This window comes from Nomascus leucogenys, chromosome 6 (genome assembly GCF_006542625.1).
Source record: "Nomascus leucogenys isolate Asia chromosome 6, Asia_NLE_v1, whole genome shotgun sequence".
Classification (NCBI taxonomy): Eukaryota; Metazoa; Chordata; class Mammalia; order Primates; family Hylobatidae; genus Nomascus; species Nomascus leucogenys.
The window spans coordinates 91,260,974-91,283,863 of NC_044386.1; the positions used below are offsets into that span (position 1 = coordinate 91,260,974).

Consider the following 22,890-nt stretch of genomic DNA (forward strand, 5'->3'; position numbering starts at 1 on the left):
TGGGATTACAGGTGTGAGCCACCGCCCCCGGCCCCCAATTTGGAATTTTTTAACTTATTGAGACTTGTTTTGTGGCCCAACACATGATATATCTTGAAGTTCCATGTGCTAATGAAAAAAATGTGGGCCAGGTGTGGTGGCTCACGCCTGTAATCCCAGCACTTTGGGAGGCCAAGGTGGGTGGATCACCTGAGGTCAGGAATTCGTGACCAGCCGGACCAACATGGTGAAATCCTGTCTCTACTAAATACAAAAAAGTAGCCAGGTGTGGTGACACATACCTGTAATCCCAGCTATTTGGGAGGCTGAGGCAGGAGAATCGCTTGAACTCGGGAGGTGGAGATTGCAGCGAGCCGAGATCATGTCATTGCACTCCAGTCTGGGTGACAAGAGTGAAACTCAGTCTCAAAAAAAAAAAGAAAAAGAAAAAAAATGTGTATTCTACAACTGCTGGGCAGAATGTTTTGTAAATGTCTGTTAGGTTTATCTAGAGTACAGTTTAACCGTATCGTTCTTCACTGATTTTCTGTCTGGTTGTTCTATCCATTGCTGAAAGTGGAGTGTTGATGTCCCCTATAATTACAGTATTGCTATCTCTCTCTCCCTTTAGGGCTAATAATTATTTCCTTCACATATTTGTGGGTGCTTGGGTGTTGGTTGCATATATATTTACAATTGTTATATCCTCTTGCTGAATTGACCCCTTTATCATTATATAACGGCCTGCTTGTCTCATTTTACAGTATTTGACTTGAAGTCTATTTTATCTGACAATAACTATAGCTACTTGAGCCCTCTTTTGGTTTCTTTTGTGTACAATATCATTTCCCATTCCTTCACTTTTCATTCTATGAGTCTTTACAGGTAAAGTGATTTCCTTGAATGCATCATATGTTGGGTCTTGTTTACTTATTCATTCCACTAGTCTGTATCTTTCAACTGGAGAATTTAATGCATTTACATTCAAGGTCATTATTGATAGGTGAGGAGTTACTCCTGCCATTTTGTTAATTGTATTCTAGTTTATATATATATATCTCCTTTCTTCTCTTACTATTTATCTATCTGTTTTGGTGGTTTTCTGAAGAGCTACGCTTTAATTCTTTTCTCTTTCTTATTTACATATCTGCTGTCGTTTTGTTCTTTCAGGTTACTATGGGGCTTACATTTTAAAATTTTGTATTTATAATGGACTATTTTAAACAGATAACAACTTTGCATACAAATATTCTAGACTTTTATCCCCATCCCTCCACAATTTACAACTTGCTGCCTTAATTTACATCTTTTTAAAATCACGTGTTACTTAACGTTTAATTGTATCTACAGACATTACTTCCCATTTTGAGTTATAACCATCATACTAGAGATTTAAAAGACTATATGCCACCATTACATTAATAATATATTCTGAGTTTGAAAGTGAAGTTACCTCTAACGGTCCTAAATTGGATTCTGAATTTACTTCTACCAGTGAGTTTTATTCTTTTGCATATTTTTATCATGGTAGTTATCTTATCATATTTCTTGTGTCCCTGTATTGACCTGTGCCATTTGGTGAAACAGCTGCCTCTTCCAATTTTATGGGGTAACTCATAAGAAGACATTTTCTGTAGATGGATCCTAAGGTGGTAAATGGGTAGGGTGTTTTAGCTTTGGTTCTAGGTAGGTGCAGCAGTGTAGTCTCTGTGTAATTTCTTTACCTGTAGTCAACATCCGATGTTACTGCCTCAGTGACTTAGGCTATGGGTGTTTACAAAGTTGGTGTGCTTTTCCAGTACTATGTTGGTGCCACCAAGCAAGCCAGTCATCTGGTCCTGGGGCGCATGCGCAAGGCATGAGTGACAGTTCCAAGCCATGCACAGTGGTATATGCCTATAATCCCAGCAACTTGGGAGGCGGAGGCTGGAGGATCACTTGAACTGAGGAGTTCAAGTCTAGCCAGGGCAACATAATGAGACCCTGCATGTTTTTGTTTGTTTGTTTTAAAGTGCAGTGGGCCAGACATAGTGGTTCACGCCTGTAAACCCCCACTTTGGGAGGCCGAGGCAGAAAGACTGCTTGAGGTCAGAAGTTCAAGACAAGCTTAGGCAATACAGTGAGATCCTGTCTACCAAAAATAGAAAAATTAGCCGGGCATGGTGGTGCATGCCTGCATTTCCAGCTATTGGGAGGCTAAGACAGAAGAACTGATGGAGCTTAGGAGGTAGAGGCTGCAGTGAGCCACAATCGTACTACTGTACTCCAGCCTGGGTGACAATGTGGCTGTGGGTAAAGCCGCCACGCAAGCTATATTGATGCCAAGGATGTATGTCCAAAGCATGGTTGTTCAAGCAAATGAAAAGGCAGTGTCACCAGGAGCAGAGCTATCAGACAGCCTGGCCCTCAGACCCTGCAGGGTACACATGCAAAGCATAGTGGTTCTGTAGGTTTCAGAGGTGGCATCATTGGATACACACCAGTCCATTGGCTCTGGAAGGCACACACAAAATGCACCAGTTCAGCCAGTTGTAGGGACAGCGTCATCAGGGGTGGGGATGCTGGGTGGGCTGGTCCTCAGGATGTGGGGTAAGAGTACAAATCCACTCGTCATGGGGCTGGCGTTGGCAAGAGTGGGGCCACCAAGTGGGCCCATCCTCAGGCCCTTGGGGAGGGCACAAATCCAATGATCACAGGAGCTGCATTGTCAGGGGTGGGGCTGCCGGGCAGGCTGATCCTCAGGCCCTAAGACATTTCTTTGGCAAAATGTCTATTTAAGTCTTTTGGCTTTTTTTTTTTTTTTGAGACAGAGTCTCGCTCTGTCGCCCAGGCTGGAGTGCAGTGGCGCAATCTCGGCTCACTGCAAGCTCCACCTCCCGGGTTCACGCCATTCTCCTGCCTCGGCCTCTCCAAGTAGCTGGGACTACAGGCGCCCACCACCACGCCTGGCTAATTTTTTGTATTTTTAGTAGAGACGGGGTTTCACCGTGGTCTCGACCTCCTGACCTCGTGATCCGCCCGCCTCGGCCTCCCAAAGTGCTGGGATTACAAGCGTGAGCCACCGCACCCGGCCCTTTTGGCTGTTTTTAAATTAAATTACTTGCTTTTCTGCTATTAAGTTGTTTGGACTGCTTATATATTCTAGACATTAACCCATTGACAGATGCATAGTCTGCAAATATTTTCTCCCATTTACAGTTTGTCTCATCATTCTGTTGGTTAGTTCCTTTGCTGTGCAGAAGCTTTTGAGTTTGATGCAATCCCATTTGTCTATTACTGCTTTTGTTATCTGTGTTTGGGGGGTCATAGTCAAGAAATCAATGTCCAGACCAATGTCACAGAGTTCTCCCCCTATGTTTTATTCTACAATTGTCCCTCAACATTAATGGGGATTGGTTCCAGAACCACGCTGAGATAACAAAATCTGTAGATACTCAAATCCCATGGCCAGCCCTGCAGAACCCACAGGTACAAAAAGTTGGTCCTCCATAAGGGTGGATTTTGCATCTCACAAATACCATATTTTTGATCTACATTTGGTTGCAGATGTAGATCCCGCTGATATGGATGACTATATTTATTTTTTAAAACCCATGTATAAGCGGACCTGCACAGCTCAAACCTGCATTCAAGTTTAACAGTTTCAGGTCTTATATTTAAGTCTTTAACCTACTTGGGTTGGATTTTTTATGCGGTGTGAGATATGGTCCCAATTTCATTCTTCTACATGTGGATATCCAGTTTTCCCAACATCATTTATTGAAGAGACTATACTTTACTCATTGTGTGTACTTGGCACCTTTTTTTAAAGTCAACTGACCATAAATGTACGGGTTTACTTCTGAGCTTGTAATACTTTTCCATTGGTTAATGTATATTTTCTTCTGCCAGCTCCATGCTGTTTTGATTACAATATCTTTCTAACATATTTTTAAATCAGGTAGTGTGAGCCTCCAGCTTTGTTCTTTTTGTTCAAGATTGTTTGGCTGTTTGGGGTCTTTTGTGTATTCATATGAATTTCAGGGTTTTTTTTATTTCTGTGAAAAATGAAAATGGAATGTTACAGGGATTGCACTGAATCAGTGAATCACTTTGGGCAATATGGAGATTTTAACAATATTAATTTTTCCAACCCACTAACACAGGATATCATTTGTTCATTTGTGTCATCTTCAATTTCTTTCATCAATGGTTTATGATTTTTTTGTACACAGATTTTTAACCTCTTTGGTTGAATTTACATAAAACAGTTTATATTTTTTGATGCTATTGTAAATGGGATGGTTTCCTTAATTTGTTTTTCAGATAGTTCATTTTTAGTTTATAAAATGCTACTGATTTTTAGGCTGGGTGCAGTAGCTCGTGACTGTAATTCTAGTACTTTAGGAGGCCAAAGAAGGAAAATCATTTGAGGCTAAGACTTTAAGACCAGCCTGGGCAACACAGAGAAAGAAGATTCCATCTCTACAAAAAAAAAAAAAAAAAAATTAATAGCCAGATGTGGTAGCATGCACCTGCAGTCCTAGCTACTGAGGAGGCTGAGGTGGAAGGATTGCTTGAACCCATGAGTTCAAGGTACAGTGAGCTACAATCATGCCACTGCACTTTAGCCTGAGTGGCAGAGTGATACCCTGTCTCTATTAAAAAAAAAAAAAAAAAAAGGCAAGAAACACTGCTGATTTTTGTATGTTGACTTTGTAGCTTGAAGCATTACTGAAATACATTACGGAATTTATGTATCAGTTCTAACAGCTTTTTAGTGGGGTCTTGAAGATTTTCTATATAACGTTATGTTGTTGACAACCACAATATCACTTCTTCCTTTTGAATCTGGATGCCTTTTATTTCTTTTTATTACCTAATTTCTGTGGCTAACATTCCAGTAATACACTGAATTGAAGTGTAACACAAGTGGTGACAGTGGGCATACTTTTCTTGTTCCTGATCCTAAGAGAAAAGCTTTCAACTTTTCACCAATGAGTATAAGGTCAGCTGTGGGCTTGTCACATATTGCCTAATTATATTGAGGAACAGTCCTTCTATACCTAACTTGTTGAGCTTTTATCATGAAATGTTGAATTTTGTCAAATTCTTTTCCTGCATGTGTTGAGATGACAGTATGGTTTTTGCTATTCACTGTGTTAATATGGTAAATCACATTTATTGATTTGCATATACTGAACCATTCTTGTAACCCAAGAATAAACCCCAACTGATCATGGTAAATGATCCTTTGAATGTTGTACTGAATATGGTGTAACAGCATTTTGATGAGGATATCTGCACTATTTACGATAGCAAAGACTACTGTGAATAGTGCTGCAATGAAGGTACAGGTGCATGTGTTTTTGGTAGAACAATTTATTTTCCTCTGGGCATGCACCCAGTCAAGGGACTGCTGGGTCGAATGAGAGTTCAACTCTTGGTTCTCTGCGAAATCTCCAAACTTCTCCATAGTAGCTGAACTAATTTTCTTGTAGTATTTTCGTATGGCTTTGCTATCAGGGTAATGCTGGCCTTATAAAATGAGTTTGAGGTATTCTCTCCAGTTCAATTTTTTGAAAGAGTTTGAATAGGACTGGTATTCATTTTTTCTTTAAATGTTTGGTAGTGTTGCATCGTGAAACTATCTGGTACTGGGCTATTCTTTTTTTTTGGGGGGGGGCTATTCTTTTATGAAAGAATTTTTATTGCTGGCCAGGCATGGTGGCTCAATGCCTGTAATGTCCTGAAGAATGTCCTATGTGCGCTTCAGATGAATGTGTATTCTGCTGCTGTTGACTGAAATGTTCTGTATATGTCTATTAAATGCATTTGGTCCACTGTTTTCTTCAAATCCACTGTTTCCTTATTGATTTTTGGTGTGGATGGTCTGTTCATTGTTGAAAGTGGGGTACCAAAATCCCCTAGGATTACTGTATTGTAGTTTATCTCTCTCTTCAGATGTCTCAATATTTGCTTTATACTTTTAGATGCTACAATGTTGGGTGCATATATATTTAAAATTGTTACATCCTTTTGATGACCATACCCCTTTTTATCATTATATATTGACCTTCTTTACCTCATCTACAGTTTTTGACTTTATTTTGTCTAAGGATAACTACTGTTGCTCTCTTTAGGTTTTTATTTGCATGGGATACTTTTTTCCATCCCTTAATGTTCATTCTCTGTACATGGTTAAAGCGCAGGTAGCATATAGATAAGTGTCTCTTTTTTTAATGCATTCAGGCGCTCTGCGTCTTTTAATTGGATAATTTAATCCATTTACATTCAAACCAGTTATTGATAGGTAAAGATTTACTAGTGCCACTTTGTTCATTATTTTATCATTTTGTAGAGCCTTTCTTCCAATACTTCTGTCTTCCCTTTGTGGTTTGATGGTTTTCTATAGCGGTACGACTTCGATCCTTTTATCTTTTGTGTATCCACTAAAGGTGGTCACCTTGAGGCTTACATAAAAGCCAGTCATATACTTACAACTGGCTATTTTATGCTTATAAAAACTAAACTTTCATGGCATGCATAAACCCTACACTTACCCTTCATGTTTTATCTTTTTGATGTTACATTTTATATCTTTTTATAATTTGTGTCCCTTCACAAACTACTGTAGCTGCCATTGTTTCAATAGTTTTGTATTTCAACCTTTATATACTAGAGATATCATTGATTTACACACTGGCATTACATAATTAAAATGTTTGAATTCGACAGTATACTTAAAACTTTTATCAGTGAGTTTTCTGCTTTCATGTTCTCATGGTACTAATTATCATTCTCCTTTAGCTTGAAGAACTTTCTTTGGAGAACTCTCAAGAAAGAAGTTCAAGAAAGTAGAGTTCTACTTTCTTGTAAGTCAGGTCTAGCAGTGCTGAATTCCCTTAGCCATTGTTTGTCTGAGAAAGTTGTTATCTCCTTTTCATTTTTGAAAGACAAAATTGCTGGGCATAGTACTATGGTTGGCAGGTCTTTTTTCTCAGAGGATTTTGAATCCCACTAACTCTGGCATGCAAGGTTTCTCATGAAAAATCTGATCATAGTCTTGTGGGGGATCCTTGTATTTAACATGCTGCTTTTTCATTGCTGCTTTTTAAAAAATACTCTGTCTTTAACTTTTGACAAATTGATTATAACATGTCTTAACTAAGATCTCTTTGGATTGATAGTATTTGGTGTCCTTTAAATTTTCTAGATCTGGAGTTCTATTTGCCCAGGCTTGAGTAGTTTTCTGCCTTTACATCTTTGAAAGTGTTTTCTCTCACTTTTTCTTTCTTCTCCTTCTGGTATTTTCTGAATTTATCTTGTTTCTCTATTTGGAACATACTTCCCCATTTCTTCATTTGCCTTTACCCTCTGCGTTGTTTTCTGCACATTAGATAACCTAATAGCTTCTCCCAATCCTGTTTCGTGTAGAAGGACCTAACCAGTCAGTCTGGCCAGAAAGTCTAGGGTACCTCTCAAACCTTTGTGTCTGTCCAAACTGCTGCCTTTGTTTTTTGTTGCCTCCAGGAAATTAGGATGTGCCAAGTTCCGTTAGTACCTCAAAACATTTAAGAGAGAAGTCATTCCCTCTAGACACAGCTAAAAAGGTTGAAGTGTTAAAAGTGTGTTCCAGTTCCTTCTATCCTTGGGGTGAAGCTGAGAGTAGGATTCTCTTTGCACTATGCTGAAGAGAGGAATTCTAGCAAACGCCTATATTTTAGATCAGACTGCATTATCTCATCTTGGGGGAAGAAAGTGGGCCCACTGAATGCTCATTTATTTGTTTTCAGTGGTCTAGAGACTCAGAAATTCAGTGTCCCATCAATTCCCAGAACTATATGGTTAAGGAGGCCAACCCTTGGGAGGGAGCAGTGGCAGTTGTGACCAATCCACGAATAAACTCCTTCCAGGGATAATCTACAGAGATAATCTGCTCTAGCTTTACTGCTGGAGCAAGCCAGATGAAAAAACTCAGGAAACACTGGAACTCACAGTCAGTATCCCAGGGTTCTGCTGTTTGTTTGCCCGTTGGCTACCAGATGCAGCCTAGAGAGGAGCCCAATCCTCAAACAACAGCTAGAGAAGTATACAGACAAACCCCTTCCAGAAATTAACTGGGGAATGTGCTTTTTTAACTGCTTATCTGCATTGATCCAGGGGGCTGTAGTCCCTGGAAATGTCTGTGTGTTTAAAACCACCTCTTTGTTCTCTGTCACTGCAATTCATATTTTCTAAGATTTATATACAGTATCTACTATTGCATGTAATTATTTTGAATTCATTCATGTTGTTACACGCATCAATAGTTTATTAATTTTTATTAGTGAGTTAAGTATTCAATTATATGGATATACCACAGTGTGTTTATCCATATTTCTGTTGATGAAAGTTTGAGTTGCTTCGAGTTTTTTGCTATTACAAATAAAGCTGCTATAAACATTAATAAAACAAACAAAGCAAAATGAAACAACCCCCGCAAACAAATCAATAAATAAAAAAATAAAAGAAACAGAGCTATATTAACAGAGGGGCAAGTACTGCTCACCAAATCCTGCCCACTATTTATATATGGTTTATATGGGTTAAAATAATAATATTTTATGGCATGTGAAAAATTATAAAAAATTCAATTTTCAGTGTCCATTAATAAAGTTTTATTGGAATGCAAATTATAGCTGCATTTCTGCTACAACAGCAGAGCCAACTAATTATATCAGAAACCATAAGCCTGAAAAGACAATGTCCCTTTATAGAAAAACCTGGCAAACATTTATTACAGATAATTGGATTAGGTGAGCACTAATCAGAAATTATTTTAAAATCAGGTACCATTCAGAATTTGACCTTAACTTGGCTCAAGGAGAAATGAAAAGACCTTACATAAAGAGGCAATAACTAAACAACATTTATATTCAGGAGCTATTAAAACACTAGAAAATGGTATATATCACAAATAAATATTTACCTGAACCATTAGGCTTAGCCATTTCATAACAGTGTTATTTCTAAAATGGATTCAACTAAGTGCACAATCACTATCTTGGATACAAATAAGGTTATTTCTTGTTTTTGATGTATGAAGATTGTATGAGTAATAAAAAATAATTGTGTAGCAGAATACCAATACAAAAAAAGTTTTCATAGTACTCACCTTTGGAAGGGCAGGCTTGGATTTGAAATTTTTGTTTCTCCTGTAGAGATAAATCATTCATTAAAAAAAGCTACTGTATAAAAACAAAAACAAAAGCTACTGTAGAGAAGATTTCAAGGTCTCTTCTAAAACAACAGATTATGTACCCATTAGCAAGACAGTAGGTCCTTTATATGAAAACACTATCTGATTCAGCCAAGCAGGCACCTTGGGAAGGAAGAATAAACAAGGAAAAGATACCTGCCTTGTTATATAAGTATAAACAGATTTACATCTGATGATTAGTAACACTGTGTTGCACATTCTAAGCTACAGGTTCATTTTCTTCAGTTGTTAGTAGCTTCTTGTACCTACAGAAGACTTATTTCTATCATATCAAGACTAAATGAGATGTCTAAGTTTCATAAATTTTTAAAAAATGTACTTATCACCAAAATGTAATCTTCCATTTTTGGTAATTAAAAATTCTATTCCACTCATTTTTTTCCTTATTCAAACCTCAATACTATACTTAAATCAAGTCTTTTTAATTTTATTTTTAGCCTTTTTTATGGCCACAGAAAAGAAGGAATAAAGTCCAACGCTTATGAATATGGGCTGGGAAGTTAGAAAGACCTGGACAACAATCTATGGTCTACCATCTATTAAGGTATGATTTTAACCTCTTTAACTTTTCATTATATAATAATGTAAAACAGGGAGGACAATACTACCTATAACTTAAAAGTTGTTGTGAGGATTAAATGAGTTAATGTATATCTCTGGGCTAGAGCAAGATCTACATAAATAGAACCTACTAATATTATTAAGCAGTGATTCAGACAAGGATTATGGAATCCAATTCAGTCACATCTCTACCTAGTGGTCAAACGATATGCTTGGGAAAGGTCTAAAACATGTTAATGCTAATAACGAATAACTTTTTTTTCCTCTTTTTTTTTTTTCTCAGAGACAGGATGTTAATCGGTCACCCAGGCTGAAGTCCAATGGCAAGATCATGCCTCATTGCAGCCTCAACTTCCTTGGCTCAACTGATCCTCCTACCTTAGTCTCCTGAGTAGCTGGAACTACACACATGCACGACCACATCTGGCTAATTTTTTTTCTTTTTGGAGAGATGGGGTCTCTATGAAGCATAGTAGAGCATGGTTATAGCTATGTCTTCAAACCAGCTCTATAATCAGTTAATGAGAAATGGAAAGCTTGGATAAGTGTTATATATCACTCAACCATTCACCATTTATAGATTTTCTTGCCTAATTTGTTAAGATTGCTAGAATTAAAGGATAATTGTAGTAAAAATTAGGAATCCTAAAAGGAGCTAACAGTTTTTTCTTTCTCTGAAGGTAGGGCCTGTCTAAACAATAAGACCTTTATTATCATCTCCATAACAAATATATTCAGTCATGATTCTCCCAGTAATATGGGGGAGAAAAATCAACAAAAACAAAAGCTTTTTAACACGTTGAGATTCATGGCTGTAAACGCTACCTAAATAACTTTGAGTCTTGTTTCAGTCAAAATTCTTCCCATGAAAACACTTCACCATCTCCCTTTTTCATTTTTTTCTGCCAGAAATTTTAAACCAGACAAAACAAAAAACAAAAAAAAACAATTCACATTACTGATTAGTACTGACGTGAGAATTCCATGGGCTCTCTCCAGGAGTTTGCTGCTAGTTGAATTAGCAAATATTCCATCTTTATCAAGCAAGGAGGTGCTACTTGATAGTCTGCTCTGGCGAATCCCAGTTCTGCCATTCCAGGCAATATCAAATGTATCACTGTAAAAAATATAATTTGCTTTAGTTAATCAAGACATCTTTAATTAACACTATATTGCTTAAATAAGTAAAATAAAACTTTAAATACTAAAGTTAAAATTTAGAAAAAAATGCTAAACCAACAAAAAAATGATTTCATCCAAATGACTGCCAATCAGTTGGGACTAACCGTTGTCTCATTCAGAACAAACTCCTATGAATTCCGTCATATTCACATACAAATGTGCATGTAGATGAGCACATCATGTAGCTGATATCTTTAAATATATTATCATTCAACAACTAGTAACTAATATAATGGATTATAGTATCTTCCCTCTTTGTTAGATTTTAGAATTTTCAAATGCTACTGTAGGAATCTGTAATCCTAATATACTATCCCATCCTATGGAATATCTAATTTCCTCCTGAAAGGTCTTATTCACACACACACACACACACACACACACACACACACTCACTACTCACACACCCATTAAACTTACTAAGTCCTATGAGACTCTAGACACTGCAGATATAGCAATGAACAAAACATAACATTATCAGTGATTGTAACATAATAATTAATGGAGGACTTACCAGGTAAAGTAGTAGTATCCAACAACAAATGAATGGATAAAGAAAACGTGGTATATACATACAATGGAATGCTATTCGGTCATTTAAAAAAGAATAAAATCCTATCATTTGGACAACATGGACAAACATAGAGTACATTATGTTAACTGAAATAAGCCAGACACAGAAAGACAAACACTGCATGACCCCATTCGTACGTGGAATCTAAATAAGCTGCTCTCACAGAAGTACTGAATACAGCAGTGATTACCAGAGACTGGAAAAGGTAATGAGGTGGAGGGGTGCAGTAAGTGGAGAGGCTGGTCAACGGGTACGAAGTTACAGTAAGACAAAAGGAATAAATTGTGGTCTTCTATTGCACAATGAAGTGATTACAGTTAACAATAAGGTATTGTATACCTGAAAATATCTAGAAGAGAAAATTTTGAAAGAGAAATGTTCCCACCACAAAAAAGACACATATTTGAGATGATGAATATGGTAATTACCTTAATTTGATCTTTACACAATATATACAGGTATCAAAACATCACACTGTACCTGATAATATGTACAATTATTATGAGTGAACTAAAATTTTTTTAAAAGAAGTATCAGGAGATAGCTACTCACAACAATTTCACATTTGTCCATATTTATAAATCTCAGCTTCCATTTGCTTAGAGCATTAATTCAAGATCTATAAATGGCATGTAATCAATAAACCATTTAGAAACGCTTGTATTTTCATTATTTTGTGCTAAACCATTAAAAAAAGTTAGTGAATCATTATCCTTAAGATAACGTGTCTTCTCAAATCGGAGAATCGTATTGCACTTAAGATGGTTTGTGTGTGCACTTATATTTTTCTCATTTAAAAAAATGGGTGGTACTCTGGATTTAGAAAAAAAAACAAAAGGAGAGAGAGAGAGAAGAGAGTGAGAGGAAGGAAGGAAGGAAGCAAGTGAGGGAAGAAGGAAAGCAGGAAGGAATGAAAGAACGAAGGGAGGGAGGGAGAGGGAGGAAAAAATGCAGTAGGAAAATACATTCCTGGTGAAGATGCTGTGAAAAGTGTTGAAATGACAACACATCCTGCGGTAGGCACTGTTGAGGAAAAAATTCTTTAAAAAAAAGAAAACAGAGGATTCAAAGCATTACATAAATTGAGTTGATAAAGCAGTGGCAGGGTTTGAGAGGACTGACTCCAATTCTGGAGTTCTACTGTGGATAAAAGGCTATCAAACAGCATTGGATGCTACAGGGAAATCTTTCCTGCAAGGAAGAGGCAACTGATGTGCAAATTTCGTTGTCTTATTTTAAGAAATTGCCGTAGCCACTCCAATTTTCAGCATCCAGCACCTTAATCAGTCAGCAGCCATCAACATCAAGGAAAGACCCTCTACCAGCAAAAAGATCATGACTCACTGAAGGCTCAGATGATTGTTATTTTTTTTTTTAGCAACAAAGTATTTTTAAATTAAGGTGTGTATGTATTTTTTAAACATAATACTATTGCACAATTGACAGACTACAGTAGAGTATAAACATAACTTTTATATGCACTGGGAAACCAAAAAATTTGTGTGATTTGTTTTACTGAGAATTCGTTTTATTGTGGTGGTCTGGAACTGAACCAGAAACCCATATAGATCACTTCAGGTATCCAAAACGGAAAGTACAAAGAAAGCACCACAAACTAGAAATTAGAAAACTTAAAACCACTAAACTGCTTTGTGAAATGAGGCATATTGCGGTTTCTTTTTTGTATAATCAAGAAAATTGGATTCCCATTTGATGACTAGGGTGAGAATACTGCCAACAGATGAAACTGAAGGTACACAGGTCAAGGTTAACTATCTAATTTGTGTTCGGGTAAAATTTAACATGCAAATATGGTGGTAGATATCATAATTAGCCAAATACTACTGTTAAGAAAACAAAGGACATACAATATAAAGATAGCAAATAGCTTAATTTGTGGCATTCAAAGTGAATATATTTGTGGCTAGATACTTGGGCTGTGACAGATCTTGCATATGAAGTTAGTGAACCTAGACTTTTAAATAAGCAATAAAGAGTCATGAAAAAGTTACTGAGCAGACAAGTGACAATTATGTATTAGAAAGACATAGTGACTCAACTGGAAAAAATGACCAATGAAGTTATACCTTCATTTTAATGACAGACCATCCTTATTACCACAGTATTAGGAAGCTCAATTTTTTGATGATGTTTAAAACATAAGAGAATACTTTCTAGAAGCAATGTTCTCCTCATACAAATTACAATCTTTATTAAATATATAAAAAACAAAGAGACTTTATGAACTCATAAAATTATTTATATTTGTTACTGTCAAATTTTTCTCAGGAATTCGTCATTGAAAATAGTAAAAGGTAAGCTTTGGTAATCGCACTCACCCAAAAAAGGTATTGGATGGTTTGATGTAAATCAAACTATTCAATTATTACTTCCCAATAAGATTTCTCCACAGAAAGCAGCAGAATAACCCTTAAATTTTGTAAAAGACATAAAATGCAAGAAGGGTCTCAGCAATTAAAATATATGAGCTTATTTTAAGTTATTCTGAAGAAACTTTTTCAAAATTGTAAAGCCATTTTACCAGAAGCAACTGTAGACAAATTTTGTTAACTTTAACCTATTAATGTGTTATTACATCACTTATAAAGGATTTAAGAAAAAAACAAAACAAGCCTGAATTACTTCAAACTTTTAAAGTCACAAAAATATCAACAAGAATGCTAGTTATTTCTTCTATATGTCCTTGAAAACATAAACCAAACACACTTACTGTTGGTTTTTTTCATTTAGAGCATTCATGCCCTGGAGATCAGAAAGAGGTGTTCTGGGATTTTTCCGGGTTATACCTAGCAAAATTTAAAAAACAGAAAATTTCAAATCAGTGCAAAGAAAAATGAAACATGAAATAATTTTTCTAAAGACAAATGAAAATTTAATAACGAGTATTTGCTAAATATTTCAGAAATATCTAACTAATTACATGACCCAAGTCTCATAACTGTCATAGATCTTAGTTAACAATGAACCCAATTAGAAAATTTAATAATGAAATCTTTTATTTCTTCTTTCATTGAATCATTAACTTCAGGAAATACAAGGGTGACTGGACTGAAGGCCCAGAAGTGTACAAGTTCATTTTTATTTTTAGGTTCGGGGGGTACACATGAAGGTTTGTTACAAAGGTAAACTCATGTAACGGGGGTTTGTTGTGCAGATTATTTCACCCAGGTATTAAGCCCAGTACTCAACAGTTATTTTTTCTGCTCCTCTCCCTCCTCCCAACCTCCATCTTCAACTAGACCTCACTGAATGTTGTTTCCTTCATGTTCATAAGTTTTTATCATTTAGCTCCCACTTATAAGTGAGAATATGCAGTATTTGGTTTTCTGTTCCTGCATTTAGTTTGCTAAGGACAACAGCCTCCAGCTCCATCCATGTTCCCACAAAAGACACGATCTTGTTCTTTTTGTGACTGCACAAATTCATTTCTTACTTTGATGCATCATTTTTTAGCAATACATTTCTGACATGTTCAGATAAATACAATGAGTATCAATGTATTGAGAATTAATGTTATAAATACAATGAATATAAAAGAAGACAAATTGCTTCCTTAAGAATTACCAATTATTTAAAAAATGTAATGTTCTTCAAATCATATGATAAACATTTAAGTTCTGTAAGCATAAGGCAATCAATTTTTATAACACACAAACATTTAATATACGTAAGACACACTGGAAAAAAGAAGTAAAAGTATCTCTATTCAAGATGACCATCTTGTAGGCAGAAAATCCTATGGAATAAATAAAACAAACTGATTTGGACTAATAAACGAGTTCTGCAAAACTACAGGAAACAAATAAATATACAGTGGTGGCCAGGTGTAGTCGCAGATGCCTGTAATCCCAGCACTTTGGGAGGCCAAGGCAGGCAGATCACTTGGGCTTTGTAGTTCAAGACAAGCTGGGCAACTCGGACTTCATGTATACTAAAAATAAAATATATATATAAGTGCTTAGAAGAGTGCTTGGCACATAGTCAACACTATATCCACATGAAGTGATTATTATCTTTCTGTATGAATGAGGGAAACTGAAAACCCACAGAAGACTCTTTGTGCTGTTTAAATCATGCAAACCGGCCAGGCACAGTGGCCCATGCTGGTAATCCCAACAGTTTGGGAGGCCAAGACAGGCAGATTACTTGAGCCCAGGAGTTCAGGACAAGCCTGGGCAACATGCTGAAACCCCACCTCTACAAAAAATACAAAAATTAGCTGGGTGTAGTGGCTCACACCTATAGTCCCAGCTTGAGAGGCTGATGTGGGAGAACTGCTTGGGCCCCGGAGGTCGAGGCTGCAGTGAGCTGAGGTCATGCCACTGCATTCTAGCCTGGGCGACAGAGTCTTGGAGTGGGGACGGGGTTGGGCGAGGAGCGGCGGAAATAGCAATAAATATTCTGAAATGAAATTTTTAAAAGTATAAAATGTCTACATTGAAAACTATAAAACATCATTAAAAGAAAATAAAGACCCAACTAAATGGAATGCTATCTATGTGCCTGAATTGGAAAATATAATATTGTTAAGATGTCAGTGTTCCCTAAACTGACCTACAGATCAATGCATTTTCTATTAAAATTCCAGATAATTATTTTTGTAGAAATGAATGAGACAATCCTAAAATTAACATGGAAATACAAGGGATCCAGAAGAGCTGAAACAATCTTGCAAACAATCTTCAAGGAGGATGGCTTGAGTCCAAGAGTTCAAGGCTACAGTGAGTTATGATTACACCATCTCACCCCAGCCTGGATGACAGAGGAAGACTCCATCTCAAAGAAGGAGGAAGAAAGAAAGAAGAGACAGAAGAAAGGAGGAGGCGGATGAGGAGTAAATTTCTAGACAAGAGATTAGGCAATGGTTACCATTTTTACATCAATTATTAAGTATTTTAAACATAAAAGTGGCCTAAAGAATAATATACTAAACACTTATGATGGATCACTCAGATTAAAAAATGAAGCTCTGTGTAGCCCACTCCCTGATCCCATTTAAAAATCATCAGATCTGGTCAGGTGCAGTGGCTCCCACCTGTAATCCCAGCACTTTGGGAGGCCAAGGTGGGCACATTACCTGAGGTCAGGAGTTCGAGACCAGCCTGGCTAACACGGTAAAACCCCATCTCTACAAAAATACAAAAATTAGCCCGGCATGGTGGCACGCACTTGTAATCCCAACTACTCAGGAGGCTGAGGCAGGAGAATCACTCGAACCCGGAAGGCAGAGGTTGCAGTGAGCCAAGATGGCGCCATTGCACTCCAGCCTGGATGACAGAGCGAGCCTTCATCTCAAAAACAACAACAACAACAACAAATCCATCAGATCCCAAGATCGCCCATTTGTTCGAATTAGCAAAAAAGAATTTTAAAATAGCTATCTTGAGATAGTATCAAATATTCCAACAACATGTAACTGGAGTTTCAGAAGGAAAAAAGAAATTGTAGCAGAAAAAATTTTTGAAAAATATTGGCCAAAAACTTTCTAAATTTGATGAAAAACAATGAAAGTCCAAAAGGTACAGCAAATCCCAAAGAAAATTAATATAAATCATATTTAGGGACATGAGAATCAAACCGCCGAATGCCAAATATAAAGAGAAAATTTTAAAGTCAAAGGAAAAAAAGGTACATGACATATGAAGGAATGACAATGGGATGACATCTGAGTAATCATCACAAATAAAGCCCTAAGAACATGGAACATCTTTAAAATGCCAAAAATTTGATAGTTCGTAATGATGTTAAACATATGCCTACTTCATGAAGTAACTCCACTCATAAGTATTTACTGAGGAGTAAAAATATACGTCTGCAAAATGACTCAAAAAAGAATGTTTATAGTACTGTTGTTCACAACAGCTCTAACAATATATATAACTCTTAACTACACCAACAAATCAATAAGCACAATTATATACATTATATATATATCGTATAAATTAAATACAATGTGTGTATATACATATACAATGGAACACACTTGAGCAACAAATGATATATGGAAAAACATGCATAAATACATGCATAACTACGTTGCGTAACACAATCAGAACACAAAATACATACTATGTAATCCCACTTGAGTAAAATTTTTAGAAAATGTAAAACTGACTTATAGTAATAAATCTGTGGTTACCTAAAGGAGGTGGGAAAATATACAAGAGAATAAGGATAAATTTTGATATAACTCTTTGCTAATATTCTTAATGTCTTTGTGTTTATATGCTTTAGGTTTGTCTCTTGTAAGCATTCTATAGCTAAATTTTGCTCATCTTCCTTAATTCATAATGTTTTTTTAAACTGTTCAGTTTAGTCCATTTTAATTTTCTGCTATAATTGATACATCTGGAATTTTTTTCTGACACCTTAGTTTATGTTTTTTTATTTACCTTAACTATTATATGCTTTTATCCAGGCTTCTATTGTTTTCTTTGTATTTTGACTTCTTTTGTTCCACAAATTGTATACACTTTCTGCTTTATTTTTCCTTAAATGTTTAACATACTCATGAATTCTAACCTAATAATCTGTTCTCTTTCCCTGAAGAGTACAAGAACCTTCAAACGTTTTAATTAAAGTCCCCTTCTCATTAGGGGTGTTATTGCTACCCAATACTTACATTCATCTTGTTTCTTTTCCTTCATCAAGCAAATTAGATATAAGTTTTATAAAACTGTTGCTTATTTAGCTTTATATATACATTTACCAAGTTCTTTATTAAATATCAAAACTTTCTAGTGGGTTCAGCTTCTATCTTGCTCAACTAAATTTTTAAAATATATATAGGTGAGCATCTGTTCAGATTACTATCTAGCTTTAATAATTGCTATCATTCATATTTGCCTGGTACATCACTGTCCATCCTTTTATTTTCACCTCTTTAATTAAAAATCATGTAGCTATCACTTAAACTACTGAAAAAGTCATTGAGAGTTTAACTGGTGAGTGTAAACCATTTATATTAATTTTAAATAATACTTGTTTCTGGCATGTTATTTCATGTTTTTCATTTATTTCACTCTTTCATTTTTTTCCTTCTTGATTTTCACTTTATAAGGTCTCTTATGCTACCTTAAAAGATAAAAATTGTTATTACTGTGGTTGTCCTTAAGGCACATGTTCAATTTATTTACCTATACTTGAAAAGATTATGTTAATTCAAGAGCAGTAGAGCTCCCTGCTTTCCCTTCAGTTTTCACCAAAATGCATGCCAGTATCTTCTATATTTGTCTCTGTATACCATCTGCAAGCAGTAGTTCTGATCATATACAATTTTTTATTTTGGATATTCTTAGTTTCACGAAAAATAATCTCTTCTAGGTATTTACTTGTAACTTGTACCAGGCTTCATGACATGTAATTAAACATTTTTTATTGGAATAAAAATTTCAAAGTTAAACATATATATGTTAAGTATACAGTTAAATAAGTTTTGCTAAATGCATTCACCACACTAATAACCACCAAAGAAAGATACAAAACATTTCCATCATCACCAAAGTTGCCTTATGCCCCTTCTTGGACAATCTCCGACACTTACTTATGGGTCAAGATAATTACTAACTTGCTCTCCACACAGATTGGCTTGTATTGACTAGAACTTTATACAGATGGAATAAAACAGTATGCTTTGAGGATAGGCCTTCCCTTAGCATAATAGTTTAGAGATTCATCCGTAAAAGTCTTTTGTGAATATATACTTTCATTTCTTAGGTAAATAACTGAGATTTGAATTCATGAAACATATGGGAAAAATATGCTTATCTTTATAAAACTGACAAACTTTTCGGAAATAACTGTACTATTTGACAGTGCCAAGAGACAGTATGAGAGCTCCAGTTGCTCCACATCCTTATCAGTTCGTATTTCAACTTCTTACATTTTAGCCACTATAGAGGTATAAGTGACCTTACTCAGATTACAATTTGCCTTTCCATAATGAATAACAAAGTTGAACATCTTTCATGAGAACAAAGATAAATCTTCTTTTGTGGAAGTGTATGTTCAAATCTTTTGCCCATTTAAAAACTGGCCTTTTTATCTTATTATTGTAGGAGTTTTTATATTTTGTTTTCAAGTCCATTATCAGGTATGAATATTACAAATTGTAATAAATACTGTTTCCCAGGCTGCGGTATGTTTTTTGTTTTCTTAACAGCAGTTAAGAAAAGTAGTTTTCAAATTGGCTAACTCCAATTTGTCAATTTTTTCCTTTTATATTCATGCTCTTATGTCTCATCTAAGAAACTTTTGCCTGTCGCAAGATTACAAAAATTTGTTTCTCAGGTTTTCTTCTATTTTAATACAAATTTAATAGTTTTGGTCCTTACAAAGAGCTGTATGACACATTTCAAAATTAACTTACATGTATGATATAAGGGTCAAAGTTCTCTTATACCTTATGGATATCCAGTTGTTCCAGTGCTATTTGTTTAAAAGACTATCCCTTACCCCCACTAAATTATCTTGGTGCCTTAACAGAAAATCAACTGACTGTGTATGGGTAGATCTGTACTTTGTATTTGGTTCATTAATCTATCGATCCTTAACACCAATAGAACAATGTCATGAATATTTTCGTCTTAAAATCATGTAATGTAAATTATCCAGCTTTGTTCTGTTTAAAAATTGTTTTGGACAGTCTGAGTATTCTACATTTCTCTATAAGGTTTAGATTCAGCTTGTTAATTTCTACCAAAAAATCTGCTATTATACTTATTGGGTTGAATTCAATCTATAGATCCATCTGAGAGAGAGCTGCATCTCAAAAATACAAACATAAATATGTATCTCTCTTCATTGTATTCTTCAATTTCTCCTAGTAGTGTACAACTCTTAAACATATTTGTTAAATTTATCCCCAAGTATTTCATGTTTCTGTTAATTATCTACTGCATATTAAATTACTCCAAAATCCAATACTTTAAAACAAGTTATCATCTCATATAGTTTTTAGAGGAACAACAATTCAGGAGTGGCTTAGCTGGGTGGTTCTGACTCAACATGTCTCAAGAGGTTGTATTCAAGCTATTAGCCAAGGCTGCAGTCATCTCAACACTGGAATGAAGGATCCACTTCTAAGGTCACTCACACAGTTGGTGATAAGCCTCAGTTCATACTGAGTTTTGGCTACTCACAAATAGCATCTTGTTTCTCCAAGAGACAGTGATTTCAGAGAGGCCTAGCAAGTGAAGCAGTACCCCAGAAGGAAATTGGAGTCTTTTACAGAAATCTTAAAAGTGACATACCATCATTTTTGCCATGTGCTTTCTGTTACACAGACCAACTCTTGTAAAATACAGGAGAGGACTACAAAAGCTTGTGACATCTAGGAGGCTGGCTGCCATAGATGTACAGTAAATGGAATTTGTAAATCATTTTCTAAGTGCTCATGGATAGGACATTACAATTTTCTATAATTACTTGGTATCCTGTAAAAATGTTAAACTCACTTTTTAGTTTTAAGAGCGCTTTTCCTTAAATAGGAAGTGTGATTCCTTCACACTTCCTATATTAATGAATTTGTTGACTACTTCTTTTCAATCTATGTACAATTTCTTTTTGTTGCCTTTTTGCACCACCTGTGACCTTTAGTAAATGTCAAATCTAAGTGGCAAAAGATGTCCTTGCCTTGTTCTTAATGTTAGGGAAAAAGTACTCAATCTTTCACTATTAAGTATGGAGTTTGCTGTAGGATTTTCATGCATATTCTTTATAAAGTAGAGGAAATTGGTCTCTATTCCTAGGCTACTAAAAGTTTTAAAATAGAATGAGCGTGGTATTAAGACAAACTTTTTCTCCATCTACTGAGACAATCATATGTGGCTTTCTTTTTATATGGTTAACATGGTCAAGCCAACCTTTCTCATCCCTGGAATAAATTCCATGTTGTCTTCATATATTATCTTTAATATACTGCTGAATTCAGCCAGCTATTATTATTTCTATATCCACCCATCATGAAGTTATATTGGTCTATAGTTTTCTTATAATGGTTTTAGTAACAGAATAATAACACTGGCCTCATGAAATGATTTGGATAGTGTTCCCTTCTCCTCTGCTTTTTGAAAGAGTTGAAGGGAACTGGTACAATAGTCATTTCTTAAATAAAATTACTTATGAGCCTATCTTGGCCTAAACTTTGTGTGGGAGGAAAATTTTAGTTAAGAATTCAATATTGTAAAAAGATATCGTACTATTCATATTTTCTGTATTTTCTTGGGTTGATTTTAATAACCGTTCACATTCAAGGAATTTTTCCATTTCACATAAGTTGAACTGATTGCCATAAATGTTCATAATCTCTGTCAAACTTTTGATTTCTGTAGCATATACAATTGTGTCCACTCTTTCATTCTAGGTAATAGCTTTGTGTCTTCTCTCACTTTTCTAGATCAGAATAGCTATAACTGCACTGTCCAATACAGTAGCCACTAGCTATATGTGACTATATAAACTCATTAAACAAAATTAGAACTTCAGTTTCAGCTGCACCAGACACAGTTCAGGTGCTTAACAGCCACATGTGGCTAGTGGCTACAGTACTGACAGTGTAGCTGGAGAACATTTCCACATCGCAGAAAGTTCTACTGCACCATGCTGGCCTAGAGATTTATCAACTTCATTGTTCTTTTCAAAAAACCAGCTTTAGGCCGGATGTAGTGGCTCACATCTGTAATCCTAGTACTTTGGGAGGCCAAGGCAGGAGGATTGCTTGAAGCCAGGAGTTTGAGACCAGCCTGGACAACATAGTAAGACTCTATCTCCACAAATAAAATTTTAGAAATTAGCAGGGTATGGTGGCATGCACCTGCAGACCCAGCTACTTGAGAGACTGGGGTTGGAGGATCACTTGAGCCGAGGAGGTCAAGGCTGCAATAAGCCATGATTGTGTCATTGCACTCCAGTCGGGGTGACAGAACGAGCTCCTATCTCTAAAATATGAAACAAAACAAAGTAAAATGGTGGCATGCACCTGTAGTCCGAGGTGCTTGGGAGGCTGAGGCATGAGAATCACTTGAACCCGGGAGGTGGAGGTTGCAGTGAGCCAAAATCATGCCACTGCACTCCAGCCTGGGTGACAAGCCAGACTCCATCTCAGAAAAAAAAAAAAAAAGTTTTATTTACTTTACTTCCTTCTACTTATTTGGAGTCTAATATGCTCTTTTCTTCCTAGCTTAAGGTGAAAGCCTCAATCACTGATTATTTTACCTTACTTTTCTAATTTAAGAATTTAAAACTGTAAGTTTTCTCCTAAGTACTTCTTTATTTGTATTCCATAAGTTGTAATACGTTGTTTCCATCATCTTTCAGATCAAAAAACTTCCAA

The 22,890-nt window shown here is 35.8% G+C and overlaps 1 protein-coding gene across 5 annotated transcripts in view; it reads right to left on the bottom strand.

Moving 5' to 3' along the window:
* MYO9A (myosin IXA) overlaps positions 1-22,890 on the bottom strand; it is a 304,154-nt gene that overhangs the window by 107,036 nt on the left and 174,228 nt on the right. For all 5 annotated transcript variants that reach the window (XM_030814687.1, XM_030814685.1, XM_030814686.1 and 2 more), the window contains 3 exons: positions 14,269-14,344; positions 10,755-10,898; positions 9,116-9,155 (listed from right to left, as the gene is read on the bottom strand). In XM_030814687.1, the coding sequence (XP_030670547.1) occupies positions 9,116-9,155; positions 10,755-10,898; positions 14,269-14,344 (260 nt within the window). The remainder of the gene's footprint in view (positions 1-9,115; positions 9,156-10,754; positions 10,899-14,268; positions 14,345-22,890) is intronic.